Genomic DNA, 18647 nt, shown 5'->3' with positions numbered 1-18647 from the left:
CTTATTGTTTGACCAAATTATAGGGATGTGAAATTTATGCTAATAAATCTGGTCATGCAGCTGGATTTTCTATCTGCCTGTGCTCATAGAGATATTTCAACAGTAGCCTTTACCAGCGCTAATTCTCTCCTGGGCCATGCAAGCTCCCTTTTACACTGTGCTTTTACAGAACTGGAGAGACTGTGGCTGCTTTTACACAAACACATCAGGTGCGCTTCTCTGGTCCCTTGTACAGCAGAGTGGGAATTAGCTTTGAAGCTGGGAGTTACTGCCTCAGCCATTGGGAAACTCAGCAAAGAGTGTGCAGCTGCGGTGCAGAAGAACTGGCAGTCACTGCCCTTGCCATTTATGTATTCTTCAAAGAGAAATTTACTGCTTAAAGGTCTCTCTGCTGTGATACTGTCACAGAGAAATGTCATGGAACTTTAAAGGTATTTAAAACAAAACAAAACTTTTTATCCTTTTCCTGTACTCCTTGCAAAATCTTGACCTCTGTCACTGAGCACTTAAAGCAGAAAAGATGTTGTTCGGAGACTCATTAAAAATCCACTACTTGACACAAACTATGAATAACTATACAGCACTATAAAGTAGAATAATAGGAAGACTGACATTTCTGATTGACTTTTCTCCCTTCCTTGCTTCACATGGTGAGCTGTAACTGTTCGTCTGCAGCTACAGCACATTAAAGCACCATGACTCCCTCACTATTGGTCTGCACAGCATCCATATACTTTACCTGCTCTTCATTGTATGTGTCTTGGAGCATTGTCTGAACTTTTTCCAAATTGCACTTCACTTCATTCAACTTCAAGGAAAGAGCCTCTGTCTGTTGTTGGTAGTCTGCACTATGTCCACAATCTTCCAGTAAAGAAAGGACCTTGTGTTCGATCTCTGACAACATCACCTAGAAGGAACAGCAGTCAATTATTCATTCTTAGAAGCACAACTCTCCTTTCCTGATAACATTTTGAAGCCAAGGCTCACACTTTCCCGGTCTGAAAAGAACAGAAACATACAAGCAAAAAGAGAAACAGCTGCAAACTCCCTAGATTTTCTCCAATATAGCTGCTTTTTATTCTGAACGATTAAATAAATTTTATACAAACTTAGCCTTAAAACTGTTTCAAATAACAGCCTCTGCAAGAAGTTTTATTAACTCAGATATGGAGTAATAAAAGAGGAGAGCAGAAATGATAAGACTCCATTTAGATGCAACCAAGACGACAACACATTGCAATGAGGAGGAGGCAGTGCACAGATTAACCACATCACCCTTTGGGAGAAATGATGCTGAATTACCAAAACATAGTAACATTACCATCTGTCAGCCAGGCCATTGTAAACTGTTGGCATCTGGTTTTTGATTCAAACTGCTGTGAATCAAAGTGCATCTTTGCATTACTTTAAACTCATGTTTTTAAGGTGAGTGTGGAGACAGGTACCATGGCACAGCTGCGAAGTAATTAACTACAATAAATTAACTGCTTTACATCATACATCCATCTCCAGAGACTGCTTCTGCTTCACACTTCGTGTATTTTTCTGTGTAGATCTTCACTAGGTTAGAAAAGCCTTCCTTGCCACCACGTTCACTTCTAAACATGGAACCAAACTGCTAAAAGCCGACAGGAATTCAGCAGCACTTACAGCTGCCTGAAGGCTGCTTGTTTTTACTGCTCGGAACTGCTCTGTCAAAGCCTACACTGACACAAACCCCGAATGGGATCCAGACACAGCCAGCTACTTGGGTGCAATCAGGTTCCTAATTACCACAGAGTTCAGCGCCCGAGCCCTCAGCAGAATCACAGCCTAAACCCAGAGGCACTTCTTGGCACGCACTCAGTTCCTATTAAAAAAACCCACCCAACAACAAAACAGCTGGAAATGTCTCCTAGTATTTATTTAAAAATGGGGACATTTTGGTATTGGCTCCTTTACGATGAGTGAAGTTCGTTGCTTTAGGTAGACTCAGTGCTTGAAGGAAACTGGTCCACCAGACTGACACTGCGGGGAGCTTCAAAGCATCACGCCTGCAGGTTTTCTTTTAATCTGCATACCACAGAAAAAAGCTGCGTGCCAGGACTCCCTCCCACCCCAGCTTCTCATGCCAGCCCTGTTTTCCTCCACCCATTTTCACCAACAGGTACCACCCACTCGTTTCCTTCCACTGCCATCCAGGGCAAGAGGCTGCCCCAGAAATATGACAGGAGGTCCAAATATCGTCACTGCTCACAGAGGGAAGGGGGAAAGCCCCCATCTTTCTACCTATACTGTCAGCTTATTGCAAGAATTTACCAGCTTGGAAGCTATCTTACACCAGTCTTTTAAATGACTCTGACAAAAATAGGAAGTGAAAATGGCTAAAGACAAAAACAAACAAACCAACCAACCTCAAAACCCCTTTTTTTTCTAGCTGATCTATCATAATCGAGACCAATGAAAAATTGTCTTTTAATAGAGGATTCAAACTATACTGAGCCATGTTTCTCAAAATAATCCAGAGAAAAACAAAGCTTTAAAAATACTCAAGAGTTCCACCTAAATCCCCCAGATGCATAAAGTTCTCAACTCTAAAACCAGGTATTTTAACTAAACCCTTGGGAAGCTGCACCTGAAACTGAGGCCAAGTGGTTACCTGTTTTCTGCACAGTGTAATGAAGTCAGTTAAGCCAAGAAGCAGTAAGCACAGCTTTTCTGCAGACACACACCCCAGGGAAGGGCAATTTGTTTGGATGGCAGCAGCAAACTGACCGCTCCATCTTACCTGGTAATCAGCAAGCTGTAGTTCCACCATCTGCTGCATTTTGGGGGTCCGGTGGTCTGACCCTAGGGACACTTTAGTTTTGTCTAGCCATTGTTCCAGCTCGGCAACTTGGGCCTGGCACACCTGGAGGATCGTTTCTGGCTCAGGCCTACCGCCATCCACCGTGTCCTCTGCTTTCCCTCGAGAGCCCCAGGTGGCGTTTGGGACAGGAGGCGGCGTGTCGCTCTGAAGCAAAGCACATGAAAGAAACATGGTTATCTATCTGGTTTTCTTCTTTCTTTCTTTTCCCTCCCCTTTCCAGTAGGAAATGTTTAACTTGCACACTCACACCACTCGGCCACCGTGTTCCCAGATTGAAAATTAAAAAAAAAAAAAAGGAAAAGCGAAAAAGAAAGGGAAAGTCGGCAGGCAGGAGATCCGGGATCTGGTGTAACAGGTTTCCAGGCAGGGATGGGATCTGCCCTTGCACAGGTTTACCTGAGCGCACAGGAAGCGGGATGACTCACGGGTAACCAGTGCTCCCCTGAGGAGAGATGTTTTCCTGTGCGACTTAGATGTAAAAGCCACGTAGTTTAAAGCTGCAAAGCAGGCTGTTGGGCAACGCTTATAAACTACTTGCATGTTTACTTCCAACAGTCAAATATGCTTTATTCAGGCTGTAGGTCACACAGAAAAAAAAAAAAAACAGTGTATGTCTTGTTTATCCTGCTTTAAGAAGCAATATCACACGCTTCCGTAATAAGAAGTCTAAAGTACTTGGAAATATCAGCACTTGTTTGGAAGGCTGTACAGGTATATATATACCTCCACACATGCAAATACTGGTACTTAGAAAGTACATCAAGCAAAACACCATAAGAACAAAACTACCTGTAGATTCCCACGGCTCTAGAGCATATATTCAGGTATTCAAGATGGTCAGTGGCAGTGTGCAAGCACCAAGTTAAAATGAGATTCGGAAGAAAATCAGAGAGCAAAAAAGCATTATTTCAGCTATCAATGTCTTTCATTAATCATTACTGATCTTGTTTGCCTCTGAGATAGTATGGGACAGTGCCATTAAACAGAGAAAGTACATCTTGAGTATAGATTCCAGAACAGTCTAAATATGTCTGTTGAGGTATATGTGACTGAAGAAACAAAAAAATACAAGGTTACTTCACCTGAAATTTCCCGCTCTAGTTCTAAGCCTGTTTTAGTTCATTCATTTAAATAATAAAACATTACACATGAATAATACTACGTATGACTCCCTTTCGTCACACACGTATGTGTACACAAGCATTCAGATTACACTTATGGCATGCTCTGCCCCTCCCCAGTTAGACATTGTTACTGCAGTAAACTTTATCCCCTTCCTCTACAGAAATAGAAACTCTGATATGTAGCCAAATCAGTGGAATAAAACAAACCTGTGTTGTCTGCACAGGTATTCATGTGTCCATCATGCATTTGTGTGCCAAGAGCGATGCCATGGAATGAACAGTTACCATGGCTCAATTGTCAGACAGTGGAATCACAGAAGAATCATAGAATGGTTTGGGTTGGGAAAGATCTTCTAAGCTCACCCAGTCCAATCCCTGCCATGAGCACGGACATCTTCACCCAGATCAGGTTGCTCAGAGCCCCATCCAGCCTGGCCTTGAATGTCTCCAGGAACAGGACATCTACCACCTCTCTGGGCAACCTGGGCTAGTGTTTCACCACTCTCATAGTGAAAAACCTCTTCCTTATATCTCAGCTAAATTTACCCTCTTTTAGCTTAAAACTATTACCCCTTGTCCTGTCACAACAAGCCCTGCTAAAATGTCTCTCCCCACTTTTCTTATAGGCCTTTTTTAAGTATGGAAAGGCCACAATAAGGTCTTCCCAGAACCTTCTCTTCTCCAGGCTGAACAACCCTAATTGTCTCAGCCTGTTCTCACTGGAGAGGTGCTTCATCCCTCTGATCATTTTTGTGGCTCCTCTGACCCCTCTCCAAGAGGTCCATGTCTTTGCTGTGTTGAGGACCCCAGAGCTGGATACAGGACTCCAGATTATTCCATAGAATCACACAATCTCACCAGAGCACAGAATCACAGAATGTCAGGCATTGGAACAGACCTTGAAAGATCATCTAGTCCAATCCCCCTGCTGGAGCAGGAACACCCAGATGAGGTTACACAGGAAGGTGTCCAGGCGGGTTGGAATGTCTGCAGAGAAGGAGACTCCACAACCTCCCTGGGCAGCCTTTTCAGGCTCTGTCACCCGCACTGAGAAGAAGTTTCTTCTCAAATTTAAGTGGAACCTTTTGTGTTCCAGTTTGAACCCACTTCCCCTTGTCCTATCATTGGTTGTCACCAAGAAGAGCCTGGCTCCATCCTCGTGACACTCACCCTTTATATATCTGTAAACATTAACGAGGTCACCCCTCATCTGCTCCTTCCTATGTCGCTTCCTGCAACTGGAAGGACAGAAGAAAAAAATTACTTGTGCTCCAGATTCCCTAACAGTCCCAAGGCCCGGAAGTCTCCTTTGATTGCCTGTGGACTACACATTGTGGCTTCATCACCACCCACATGGAATATCAGTAATGGGTAACAGTCTGAGGGCCGTACCAGGCTGGGAAGTTTCCTGGTGATGTCCTTAACCTGGCCCCCAGGGAGGCAGCAGACCTGCCTAAGAGGAGGGTCTGTCCAGCATATTGGGCTCTGTTTCCCTCAGAAGGGAGTTACCTACAACTATAACTCGTCTTTTCTTCCTTGCCCAGTAATTCAATTTTTTTTTTTTTTTCCTGAATCCTAAATTGTGTTTTAGGCTGCTATAACTGAATTTGGAAGCAGGTGTGTTTGCATGGGAGGGACAACATGCCAGAGAGAGGAAATGGTATCATGTAGCAATCACTAAGGTGGAATTATTTAATTTTAGCATGCAATTAATCTCTAAATGGAGAACATAAATATAATTGACTGCATAAATCTCTAACATACACACATCTCTAGGGAAAATAAATAGATTTAACATTTATAAAAAGAAATGTCTTCCCATCTCCAAATAGTAATTGATCTTGTAAACAAACCATTTAACAAAAACAAACAAAAAATTCACTCACTACAGGGAGCTGTGTAGCATATGGAAATGTCACAGTGTAGCTAAATACTGAAGTGGAAAAGACGTTGCAAGTAAAAAAGCTGTCTGCTATGGTCTGAGAAAGAAGGCCTTCTCTAAAAAAACATGTCTAGTTGAGCAAAGGATGACCATGGCTCACAGCCTGACCGCTCGCTCTCCACAGACCACAGAACCACCATGTATGGCTCAAGAAACTGCTCCACTGAACTTTCATATCACTGTGTCCAACAGGCTCTGACAAAATACAGTGGTGATGCACAGAGGTGCCAGGAGGGCGTATTGATGTCTTGTAAGGCTCCTGGAAAGCCAAAAAGTTCAGCTGGAGGTTAAGTCTCTTGAATTCAGGTGTCTAAATCCCTGCTGGACTCAATGGAGTTTTACTCAGTGCAGCCAGGAGTTTGGCTCAGCCTAACACAGATAAGAAGTGTGAGCTCAGCTGAACTGCTCGCTCTGCTTGGCTACTGCAGCAACTCCATCTCCCGCAGCCACAAAGGCAGCTTAGACATGTCCTGCACATTCAGAGACCAACAGCAGCACAGCACAGCAGAGAGAAAAAACACAGAGAGGTCACACATACAATTACGTCATCTATAATACATTCACAGGAGGCTACTTTTTAATACCAATATAGAATATCTTGTGCTGCTGGCTGGGGTTTTAATAGTTTGTTATGGTTTTTTAAACTATGAATTAAAGGTTAAGCATGATGGAAGGAGTCAGGGCGAATGGGAGACAAAGTCACCTGGGGGCCTGCTCCTGCCCCAGGCAATGACAGCTTCTGTTCTTCCATGTTCTAAACCCAGGAAGAGCTGAGGCTGCTCTGCTCCCAGTCTGCTGCTCCTGACCTTCCCAGAGCATCCACGTCTCTCCATACACTCTTTTGTATATAACCTATAGACTGCTGCCCACTCCTCCCTTAGCCTGTGCATACCTTCCACAAAGCATCAACACATAGGAGTGTCAATCTCCTTAATTTCTCCTTTAACTGCCACTTAAAAATCCCATAGTTGATGTATGTTTATGTCACTTGAACCCCTCCATTCATGCCTGCATGAATACCAGCATCTTATTTCCTGAAAATACTATGTTTTTCCCTTGCAAATTGCATTTCCAATGAGCAAATAAAAATGTATTTATTATCACCCAAAGCAGCAATATGAAGAGGCCCACAAAGGGTTGTAGGTATCCTACCCTATCATAAACATTGCAACAAACTCCAGTAGCATAACCATAATGAAACAGGACCTCTGCCCATGAGGTAGGTTATAGAAAGTAGGCTGGTTCAGCCTACCTCAGGCCTTCAAACTCACCATAGCCTGACTGCCATCACCCGTGCGAGGGCCTTCAGAGCTCTGCAAAGTCTGCAAAGGTGTTTCCTCATCACGTTTACTGTGTGATTGCATTATCTCATCCACATCCTGTAGAGAGAGAGGCAACAGTGGAAGTATTTGTATCATTATTGCCTTACTAGACTAGAGAAGCCTCAAAGAGTAGCAGCCACTCAACCTATAATGGTCCTGGCCCGAGAGTATTCAGAGAGAAGTTCTCTTACACCTGTAACATTGTTATACAGAAACTAACAATTGAGTTATCACAACATTATTGAGACACCATGAAGAGAGAAGAATGCCACCAAAATTGTAGCTGATTGAGTGTCTTAGATGCCGATCTTTTCATGTACCAAGAGAAGCTCTTCCACAAATCATCCCCCAACAAAATGCACATTTTACAGCCATTCCAGCAATTAGTGAAATAAATTGCTGCTACCAAATGTGAATTTCTATCTATAGGGTTTTTGTCAGGCTAGAAAAAATTAATATAGAATCACAGAATAAAAGACACTTAATCTCACTGAGTCCAACCAGTATGTGTAACAGGAAAAGAGATTTTAAATGGCAAGTATGATATGGAAGATGGAGGATCTGAATAAGACTGTCATGTCCTGCATTTCTACAGGAATCTTGCTTTGCAGACTTCAGCAATACCTAGGACTTCCGCAGACCTTTTCCACAAAGATGAGTTCCCATCTTCGTGGAGATAAATCTGATTCCATTACCTGAACAATGCCATCTGACAAGGTACCAGAAGACCAGGAGGCTGCACTGTCTTCCTTGTGCCTTTCATCATCTCTTTCTGAAGGCCAGAAGCTCACATCTTGCTCTGTGGCTGCACTTCCCTTTGAAAGCAGCAACAGCTCAGCATTAGCTTGTGAACAGAAGCTCAGATATTCCTTCAGGCAATGCAAAGGACTGCGAAGTACTTTGCTCTCCTTCTGCCTTGTTTATCTATATTGTGTTTTCCAAATCTCACCTTTTCCCTGGCTGTATAGCTCTGCTACAAGATGAATAGCAGCTGGATGACATTGATAGTTTTCTCTACCAACCTCAGAGTATCCCAATTTTTTTTACACTATTTAAAAACATTAAAAAACAACAGGAAAAAAAAAAATCATCTTTCTCCAGTCTTGTCCCCTAAAAAGTCCTGTATGTAAAGAAAACTGCACCAATGAAGGAGAAGAATCGGAATCCTCAAAACTGAAGTGCTTTGATCAGAGTACTAAGGCATCACCTGTAGCCAAGACGTTTGGACTCCTTCACACTGTCTAGTCATGGAGTTTCATCCTTGCCTAGCCTAAGGCAACGCCTCCAATACTCTATCACCTCTTTGCCACATTTCCTTTTGATTATTGTTGCAATGAGGTAGCAAAAAGGGTAATTAATATCCATAGCAAGGACTTCAGAGAAACGGAAATTCTTCAAAACTTGGCTGAGGCCACCGTCCCTCCCAGGAGATACAGATGACAGCAGCTGGTCACCACCAGCCCAGGCAGTCTGTGACCTGCTGGGCAAGCTGTGCTCACCAGCACTTCTGCACATTCCTGATTTCATTCATCTTGTTCGATCCGTAGGTTGCGGTACAGTGTGCAGAAAGTTTCATGGATTTTTTTTTCCTCTTTTTCCAAAAGCTATTAACTTTGTTATGAAATTTTCCTCCCCTGCAGCTCACCTGGGAATTCACACTCCCCAGATTCAGAGCAATCTGCTGAGCTGTGTCTCCAAGTTTGTCCCATTCTCCCAGAATCTCTCCTATTTTAACTTAATTCCCAATAGTGTGACCATGCCCTTTTTTCCCTAAGCTCAAACACACAAATAATTTTGGTTGTTTCTTTAAAGTTTTCACATTTCAGAGGCTGCCTAATTCTGACTGAACCCAAACCCCACATGTAAACTTTGGCATTTAGGCTCATGTTTTTCTACTAAAACTTCCATGAAGTAGGTGTTACTCTACGAGCAATCCCACCAAAACAGGATCACAGAATGAGGTGCTGTGTAATACTGGTTTAGTAGGCTGGCTCCAGTGCCATTTCTTCAATTAGTATCCTACAGTGATAATAGATACTTCAATTTGTTCTGAAGTATTTTGGATTTACACATTTTTCATAATTTGTCCTGCAGCAAAATCTTTTATCTTACATAAACAGCTGTGTACATAAGATATACTGAACTCACCTTGCTGCGGAATGAAGAGTCTTCTGATTCTTCATCTAAGGAAGGCAGAAGAGACATAATTCCTCTTTTTTTCAACTACAAAAATACACACAAAGAGACAACCCAATTATACGTGACAACAACAGTAAACGACTCTACTGCTTGTAAACCAAAAGAAAGTTACCACTTGTGGTCCACTCTGGGAGAAGCACTGAACATCTGCCACCCTACATTAAAGTAACTGAAAGCTGCAGGTACTAAGCACCTCTGAAAACTGGGACTTTTCTCTATGCTGTAGTATTTCAATATCACAGCTAAAATTGCAATAAATTTCATTTTGCTCCATGAAAACAATTTACTGAAAATCCCAGAAAAACTCATTATCAACAACACTACACATCGAGAATTTTGCTGTTGATTGCTTGGTGCAAACTTCATGTTGGATCCGCTTCTGCTAAAAATAAGCAGAGGCAAACTTCTCTCCTGCCTTCTCTTAGACACACATCACATTCCTTCTGGGACCATTCAGAGCACAAAGGGGAGGAGAAGCAGTATTGATTCACAGCTGCAGGGGTGCTCCTCTCTCACACGCCACTCCTCCTGGAGGAAGAAAGGTTATTTACCTTTCCTCTTCAGCTCTCGGTGATCACAACGTGATGCTCCACTTACCTGCTGACCAGAAACATCAGTCCCAATCAAGTCACTGTGTTCCAATACAGAAGCTGTGGGTTCGTCTCTTGATTCAGGCACTTCTTGCTGTAAGCGCTGGTGAAGCTCAGCCATTGAATTCTTCATCCCGGTAAGGATATCTTCCTTTCTTTGGCACAGCTTTATAATTTCTTCTTTTACAGCTTCCATGTCTCCCTAAGGAGCAATAACATCTGTAAACATCTATTTTTTTACTTAACCAAACAGGAATGTAACAGATCATACCAGCAGCACATCTTACTGGGACCGGGGGTATTTGACTTTTTTCCTTTTTCTGGGCATTGGGACAGTTCCCCATTGCCACTGCAGGAGATGTCCAGATATATGCAAAACAGCAGCAGCAGATTCAGCTCAAGACAGCACTTGCCACCTGTAACGCAGAAGTTGGTAGTCTGGAAGGAAACGGGAAAGGCTGGATAACTAACTCTGACTAGGTCCTACATAGCCATGGGAATACTAGTTTCCTTTGGGACACAGGGAATGCAGCTGGGTGACATTACTCTGTGTGTCACAGTAGGTGATGTTGCTTCCAACTACCTTGTCTGGAAACCTGACACGAAACACTTGGGATAGCCTTGATGAGGGCAAAGACAGCAATGAGGGTAGCTCAGGGTTGAGTCTTTGCTGATTCTGGCCTAAAAGAATGAAACACAAACCATTCAGTGGGTTTTAGTGACGTGGCAAGGGACAAAATTATCCCATGTCTTTGAATGTTATATAGGGAGAAATGGCCCCCAACAGAGTACTGGGTTTGTTCAGCCTGGAGAAGGGAAGCTGAGGGGAAATCTAATCAATGTTTATAAATATCTCAAGGGTGGGTGTCAAGAGGATGGGACCAGACTCCTTTCAGTGGTGCCCAGTGACAGGATGAGGGGCAATGGACACAGACTGAAGCACAGGAGGTTCCATCTGAATATGAGGAGAAACTCCTTTACTTTGAGGTGCCAGAGCCCTGGAACAGGCTGCCCAGAGAGGCTGTGGAGTCTCCTTCTCTGGAGACATTCAAGACCTGCTTGGACACATTCCTGTGAGATCTGCTCTGGTGAACCTGCTTTAGCAGGTGGGTTGGACCGGATGATCTCCAGAGGTCCCTTCCAACCCCAACCATTCTGTGATTCTGTAAAAGTATAAGGAAAATATTTAATGTTCTGTAGGGATTAAAAAATAACCCAAGTAACTCTGCACTAACAAAGGGGAAAATAAATCTGCCTTGGTCTCCTCCCAGGCCATGGCATTGCTCTAGCCAGTGCTCTGCCCTTAGAGCTTTCTGCTAGTGCCTTTTCTTACCACCCAGTCTCCAGGTGAACAAAGGAAGCACGAGTAACAGAGTAAGACAGGGTGGGGAATAAAATGCACCACTCACTTCATTACTGAAAGTCCTAAAGCTCTTTGAAGCACTGTTGCTTGCTCATAAAACTGAAACATGGCTAAATATCCCATTGCACACTAGGTTCAGTACATCAGAGCAAGCTTTGATGCTAGACTTGAAATAATAACAGTATTGATTCCACACCATGCTCTATCATGGTGTGAATAACGCCATGCAAGTAATAACCTGTGACAGATGAAAGCAGTGAGACTGCCGGTTCTGTCTTGACTACAGCTTCTTCTGTTAATAACATTAGCGTGGCTGCATGACAGGGAAGGTGGAGGTAGGAACCCCAGTGAATTTTCAAAGAACATGGGAACTTTCCTCAGAGAAGGTGTTTTTTTCCTTTTGTATACTCAAAAACACAAGGTAAAATCTTCCAAAGGCAGAGGAAAGAAAAAGTCACCTGTGGCATATTTTTATAAATGTCCCCTAAGAACAGCATTTCTATTTATTTCATTGTAGGACAATACTTCACAGAGTATGTTTACCAGTTACCAGCCAAAACCCTCCTCAGAAACCAAATCTTTATTAACATCAGTTCATCTGAAGCCCCTCAATAAGATGGGCAATTCCATTGCCCACTTCTATTCTTGAAATGCTACAATTGTGAAACAGGTTTTCTTCCGAAAAAAAAGAGCTTTTAAACAGAAAGCCCTGCATTCGAAGACAAAAACAAGTAAGAATCAGGAAATGAGTCATGCTTAGTACTAGCATCAAGCCACCAACATCCAACCACCTGAAAGCAGAGCAGCTATGTACTTAGGAACCTACTAAGTGATTATAGTTATTAGGCAAGTACAATGTATGTGTATTAACTTTATTGTGACTGCCTGCAAAAAGCTGAGCATTTCAGAGGCACTTTACAAACAGTTATTACACTTAATTAGTAATTTCTTGACTTTTGGAGTGCTGTTCTTAAAACACAACTTATTTTCCATTAAATAATCAATTCATCCATTACAGAAAGCAGCTGACCGCAGGGAGAAAAGCAGCATATGTTTATCAGTTGATGAAAACACAGTGTGGCAGTGAGGACGAGGAAAGGAGTCTAAAGAATCTGATCTTAACCAGAATCACCAAAAGTACCACTGCATGGTCAGTGATCAGAAATGGACTCAGTTCTCGCCTTAGGCACTATCCCAAGCTGTTCCCTCAGCAGCATTAGCAAGATGCTGAGCTATCAGTGCTGCCATGAAAGGAACACTCTAAATTTCCCTTAGAATTTGATATAGGTACGAATGACACATCCAAGTCAATAAGTAGTATATTATGAAAGATATACCCAGCTGGCAAACTGATATTAATTCTAATATCTCTTGGTATATGTCAATTTACGTATGCATAGTCACACTGTGGCATTCACTTGCCTGCTTGGCTGTGGCGGGGAGGGGAAACACACTGCTATTTCTCAGTGTTCTGCATCATCATGATCAGTGTTAGTCAGCACAAGTAACAGATGTGAGAGAGAAAACAATGAAACCCACCTCTGGACAATGAGCCTTCTCAGCCAGTGGCTGATCTTCATGTGATATTTCAACCAAGTGGTTCTTTAAGAACTGTTTCAACTTTTCAATTTCTTGCTCACATTCTTCTGTTTTCTTTACAGCTTCCTGTGAAATAGTAATCCTCATGAATAATTTTGAAGTAGTACAGAAACAAACTAATCAGTAATGCAACAAACTTGTACTGAAGAGTACTGAAGCCTCTCTTGCAGCTGTAGTTAAATGTAAGAGAAACTGTGTTTGTTTGACTAACTTTGCACAACCCTATCTTTGTTAAGTTTATTACTCGCTTGCTAAAGACAAACAAACTGCTCTATCCGTAAGTCAAAGTACGGTGCAGTATTGTGCCTGGGAGCACATCCTTGCTTACTCCAGAATAGGGCTATGAATTTGGCTGTAAAATGAAAATGCAGCTTGTTCAAACACATTCACTACAATTAAGAATTGGTTGGAAAAAAAAAAAAAAATGAAATTACAGGGTTTCATATCAAGTTAGAAAGCCTGCCTGGTTTTTATTGGTGCTCAGGTCTTTACTGCCAGCTAGTTCTGCACTGAGCAAAACTGAACTGTGCTGTACACCAGGCAGACACTGCAGCTCAGAGCATAAGCCAACCACAGTACCTGACAATTTGAATACTTCCTATAAAAATGCTAAGTATTTCCACTTTGTGTGAGCTTCCTCTTCTTACATGACTTGCAGGAAAACATATTATGTGTTATAAACAGCCAAATTAACTTCTAGTCATTTGACAGTGACAGCAAAATGTCATCAACCCCCCACCCCATGCAGAAATAAGCAATCTCCCCACACACATTGCTTATGTTTGTCAGCCACAGCCTTTCACGATGTCTCAGGTATTTAAGAAATTGATACATCTACAAATCAGAATATTTTGTGAAAACATTCAGTTTGCAGAATGTTTAGTGGCTCTGTATTTTCCGACCCCTGAGCTGAGAACCAAAGAATATCAAAGGATTATTCCTCAGGTGTCTGCAAAAGGTGACAAAGAAAATGCAGCCTATTGTCAACAGGCTTGAACTTACTCTGCCAACAGCAGCCTCTGAACAGCCTGACGGGTTGAAAAATCTCTCTGCAAAATGTGCACAGACTCTGCCTTTCAGAGCAGAGTTTCTCCTGCGATGAACAGTAACAGCGCCATTTCTTCAGTCACTTCTTCACAGTAGCACTCCCTCACCATGAAATGCAAACTAATAAGGTTCTAAATGATTATTTTTTTCTAACAGGTTTTAAAAGGAAGAAAAACCTATTTTCCCCACTTCACAAAAAAAAAAAAAAAAAAAGGCCAAATTGGAGAGGAAGATATTTAATTGTGGCCTGTAAACTTAATGCTGTAGCTGAAGAATCAGAGATAAAACTAGTAGGTCTTCTCTTCAGTTTTAATGAGAAACTAAAAGGGAGATTCTCTTACCCATACCTTCACTTCCACATGAACGGGAGGGTTTATTAATAGGCAAAATGCATCATAATACCTCTATTTCCTTGACTAACTAAAGAATATTAATATTTTTTATGTAGACTCTAATTTATTTTATCACAGGCCAATACGTGAATAGAGCCACTTGCCTGAAAATAACGAATCTATTTGCTGCTTTCCACTGAGGGTCCAAAAAAAAAAATCTCATTTTATCCTTTTCCTAATATAACATAAATTATACCATATATGCGGGACTGAATCTCTTCCAAGAAGTGTTGCCTGTCTTTTCAGTTATTTCCTGCTTAACATCTGCTCCTTACTTTTCATATTGTGGTAATGCTAGAAGAAAAGGCCCACCTGCCCGTAGCGCTCGTGCAGGCAGGCATTGTGTTTGGTATGGAAGAGCTTACTAAAAATGAGCACAGTAACTCATCAGATATGCAAATACCGCCACTCTCTTGCACAGAAAACCGGTAGGAGCAGCTGTGGCTTCCAGCTCCTCTTCCTGATGATGTTATTTCGGTAGCGATAGGTGTGGTACTTGACAGGCCATAATAAAAAACAGAGGGCAACACTCCGTACAGATCTAAGTCACCTAAAATCCTGCCCCAAAGCATTTCTGTTACCTATTACAGGTTTTCTTTTTGTTATACTTTTTCAGGTGTTGCACTGAAACTTAATTATACAAGTTAGTAGCATGATATCCTATTGCATCACTGAAAGCAAAACAGGAGCAAACACATCCAAACACTAACATTTCAAAACTAATCCTCAAGAAAAAAATAACTATGTATATATTTGTACATGAAGCCTTCGCCCCATTAGTTTTCCTGTCTAACAGGATCCTTACTGCCTTTCTAAGGCAGCACTCAAAATGCATCCCTTAACAGCTTTATCCTTTGTTATGCCTTAGCTGGTGCTAGACTTGTATTGTCCTACTGCTGCTTTCAACCCATTCAACAGGATTGCAAAATCTTTTTTGCACAGTTTGATGTCCCAGCTGCCAAGAATTGCAATTTTTCCAATCTGTTTTCTCACAAAGAAATTTCACTCAGCAGATTGTTGGATGCCTGTAAGATAAAGGCAAATGCTGAGCAAAAAAAGGCTACAGCTGTTTCAAAAAGGAGAAAAATCTAAACCTTGACCTAAGACTCCATATAAACCAGTTAGAAGCCTCATGATAACACTTTATAATTGCAAAGAAGCCTGTTTCTGATGTTTTCAAAGTGTTTTGAAAATTCTCGAGTATTTAACCTGTTAACTCTCTGAAAAATGTATGGTTTTTTTACCACATCCATTTTTCAGACATAAGAAATTGTATGGACTGAAAAAAAAAGAGTGTAGGGGTCACACGGACCTCACATAGTCATTCCTTCTTTCTGAAATCCAAGTGTGCATTAGTCATGTAGCAGGTTTGAGTTTTCTTTTGGTGTGGTGCCCTTAATTTCACAAACTGAAAATCAAAGACGGACATCCGTGTTTAGCTGCCACTTGTGTCTGCTTGTCCTCGGAAAATGCCCAGCAGGAAGTTACGCGTTTTAAAGAATTCTGCTTTACTGTCATTGGTTTGGAAAATCAAATCAACAAAGATACTGCACTATTTTTCCAGGTGCTGGTGTCATCCTGCTGAGAAATAGATGGGTCACATGGGAATTCTCATATCTCTGCTGACGTGGGAACACACGTAACTGAACTCCAGATTGCCTCCAAGTATATGTACCCTGGGCAACGGAGCGTGATGCAAATATCTCTGAATTAAAACCTTCCTGAGCTGGTACAACCACATTGCTCAGTGAAGTGCTGCAGAGATACTATTGCAGGTTTGCAGTCAGCATTGCTGATTCATAACCCTTACTGCCCACGAGTTAACACCCACTGGCCCCCCAGCACTGTCTTCTCCTGCAGCTGTGGGCCATGCCGATGCTGTTACATCACTTCTGTTTCCACACCTGGTCCAGCCAACAGCATCTCCAAGCCCCCTGTCACATATTCACTCACGCAGACACATCCTTGCATGGGACCTTCTGAGGGCAGGAGCTGGCCTGCCTCAAAACAATTAATTAATCAAGAAAATGGTCACTTTCCTGGCTCACTGATCTGAGAATATCATCTTCAGGAACAGATGTTCCAGCAATTTCTATCTCATGGCTTTCAACAAAGAACATCCATGTTCAAGGTAAGTTTAAGGACTCGAATGTTGCCGATGTGAGCATCTGCATATAACACTGGACTTCAATCACCAGTTGTGCAAACATGGGTATAAGACACTTAGGCCTTAATTTCTTCTACAATATGTTAAAACACATGGTGTCAGTTTTGACTAAATTGGAAAACTGACATGGATTTCAAGACTATCCAGTGTGCCTCATTATAGCATCAAATTACAGAGAAAAAAAACAGAACCAAAAGAATCCCCCAAACCTTTACATAGAAGACAAAGTAGGTATACTATATACCTGTAAAAACAATATTGTCTAGTGATCAAAATCATTATAAAATAAAGATAGTTTAGGTGATAGCAAAGAGAGAAAAAAAAAAATCAAATACCTCCAGTAGGTCATTTTGTTCCTTAGTAATTTTTTCTAATTTCTTCAATTCTCTCAAGAGTTGTCTTGCTCTCTGGAAGACGGAGAAAGGTTGCGTTTTCACCCCTGGTAGCTGAAGTAATTCTTCATAGGACTGTATGCGAACAATGGTGTTCTGCATGGGACCAACGTGGTCAAGTATAACCTATTAGGATAGAGAACAGATGATGGATGTGATACTGAGTACAAAAAAACAACCCCAAAAATGTATACTACTGTCATGATGTGCATAGGTTTTATTTGGTGAGATTCTCATTTAAGAAAGAAAAATATTTTAATCATGGAACAAATAAGTGAAAAATCCATGGTGAGGCTGTCTAAAGCAAGAGGAAGCTATAACTTACATTTACAATTTTGCTTTTTCTGCATATACATACATAAAGTTTGCATAGCGACAAAGAAAGGGTCACAATCAGATTGGTCACTGTTTACTAAGTGTGTTATTTCAAAGTAGCACATTTTTAGCACTAAAGACAGTTAAAAAACTGGTGCAAACCCTTTGATGTGACTTTAGCTCACTTTGCTTTTCCCTTTTTGTGATGCAAACCAGTCATGAAATGTCCTGTGTTAAAGCTAGGCATTTTATGATGGTCCTATGAATGGTCTTATCAACACAGCTGAAATGATGTACTGGGATGGAAGCCAAGAGAAATCTCTGAAGATGGCTCTCCTCTCAAAGACCATATCACAATGGCTCAAGCAGATGCAGTTTACAATCACCTTTATCAGTTTTGGATGAACAGAAATGTGCAGTTTCATACCACAATATGCACATTCACACCACATACCACAATACATGTCTTATGGAAGACTCAGTGATCAGCTAAGGAAAAATGGACTCCTAACTTCAGTTCTCCTAAAGAAATATGAAATCCCTCTGAAGCCACATCCAGCTGAGAACTTCAGAAGAAAAAAAATATAAATACAAAGCACCTCTGGGCCTTTTCATTACTAATATTCTTGCTGAATTCCCTCTCAAGAAGATCGGATTTTAAAAGGCACCAATTGGAATAGAGATGCTTACTCTCTTATTCATTCAGCATTTTTTTGTTATTAGCGTACTATCCAGGCTTCAAATTAAAATCAGGAAGTAGGTGAACATTATTTTCCAGAACAAATATTACTTAGTTTTTCCATAGAATGTGGCCATTACAAAATTGTTCTCTGGATAACAGAGCTATGAGAGGTACAACTATATATATATATATATATACATACTCTCTCTCTCTCTCGATATATATATATATATATCCTGAAACTGAACCCATGCTTTTTGCATTTCAGTCACCTAACAATGTGGACTGTATTTGGTAGGAAAGAAAAGATACCATAATGCTTTGCTCAAGCAGAGAACGGAAAACCATCTGGCCAAGGTATCTTTGCGGTGAAGTTCCCGCATGATGAAATGGTTTTATGGTAAGTCACTCTAGCCTACATTTCCAGAAACATCTGCTAAATTTTGCCTTACTTTTTGGAAAAATAGGGCCTGATTTTCAGACTTTCAGATTACTTACTGTTTGATGCTAAGTACAATGATCTGCAGCAAGTGTCTCTGAAAGTCAAGCCATAAACTTTCCAAAAATGGAGATACTCAAATATGGCAGGTATGTCTGACAACACAAGTTCCGTAGTGGAGCTCTCTACGGGCATGTTCTCAGCAGTACTTTAATTTCAAATGGTT

The 18647-nt window shown here is 41.4% G+C and overlaps 1 protein-coding gene across 1 annotated transcript in view; it reads right to left on the bottom strand.

Annotated features, from left to right (window-relative positions):
- The window catches only part of SYNE2 (spectrin repeat containing nuclear envelope protein 2), a 193548-nt gene that overhangs the window by 75356 nt on the left and 99545 nt on the right, over nucleotides 1-18647 (bottom strand). The window contains 8 exon segments of the mRNA XM_082058908.1: nucleotides 740-907; nucleotides 2768-2992; nucleotides 7186-7293; nucleotides 7932-8051; nucleotides 9385-9459; nucleotides 10033-10227; nucleotides 12928-13053; nucleotides 16929-17111. Coding sequence (XP_081915034.1) covers nucleotides 740-907; nucleotides 2768-2992; nucleotides 7186-7293; nucleotides 7932-8051; nucleotides 9385-9459; nucleotides 10033-10227; nucleotides 12928-13053; nucleotides 16929-17111 — 1200 coding nt within the window.

This window comes from Streptopelia decaocto, assembly GCF_964273445.1.
Source record: "Streptopelia decaocto genome assembly, chromosome: 7".
Lineage (NCBI taxonomy): Eukaryota > Metazoa > Chordata > Aves > Columbiformes > Columbidae > Streptopelia > Streptopelia decaocto.
The sequence above is the reverse complement of the archived record's forward strand: the minus strand, read 5'-3'. Positions and strand labels throughout refer to the sequence as shown.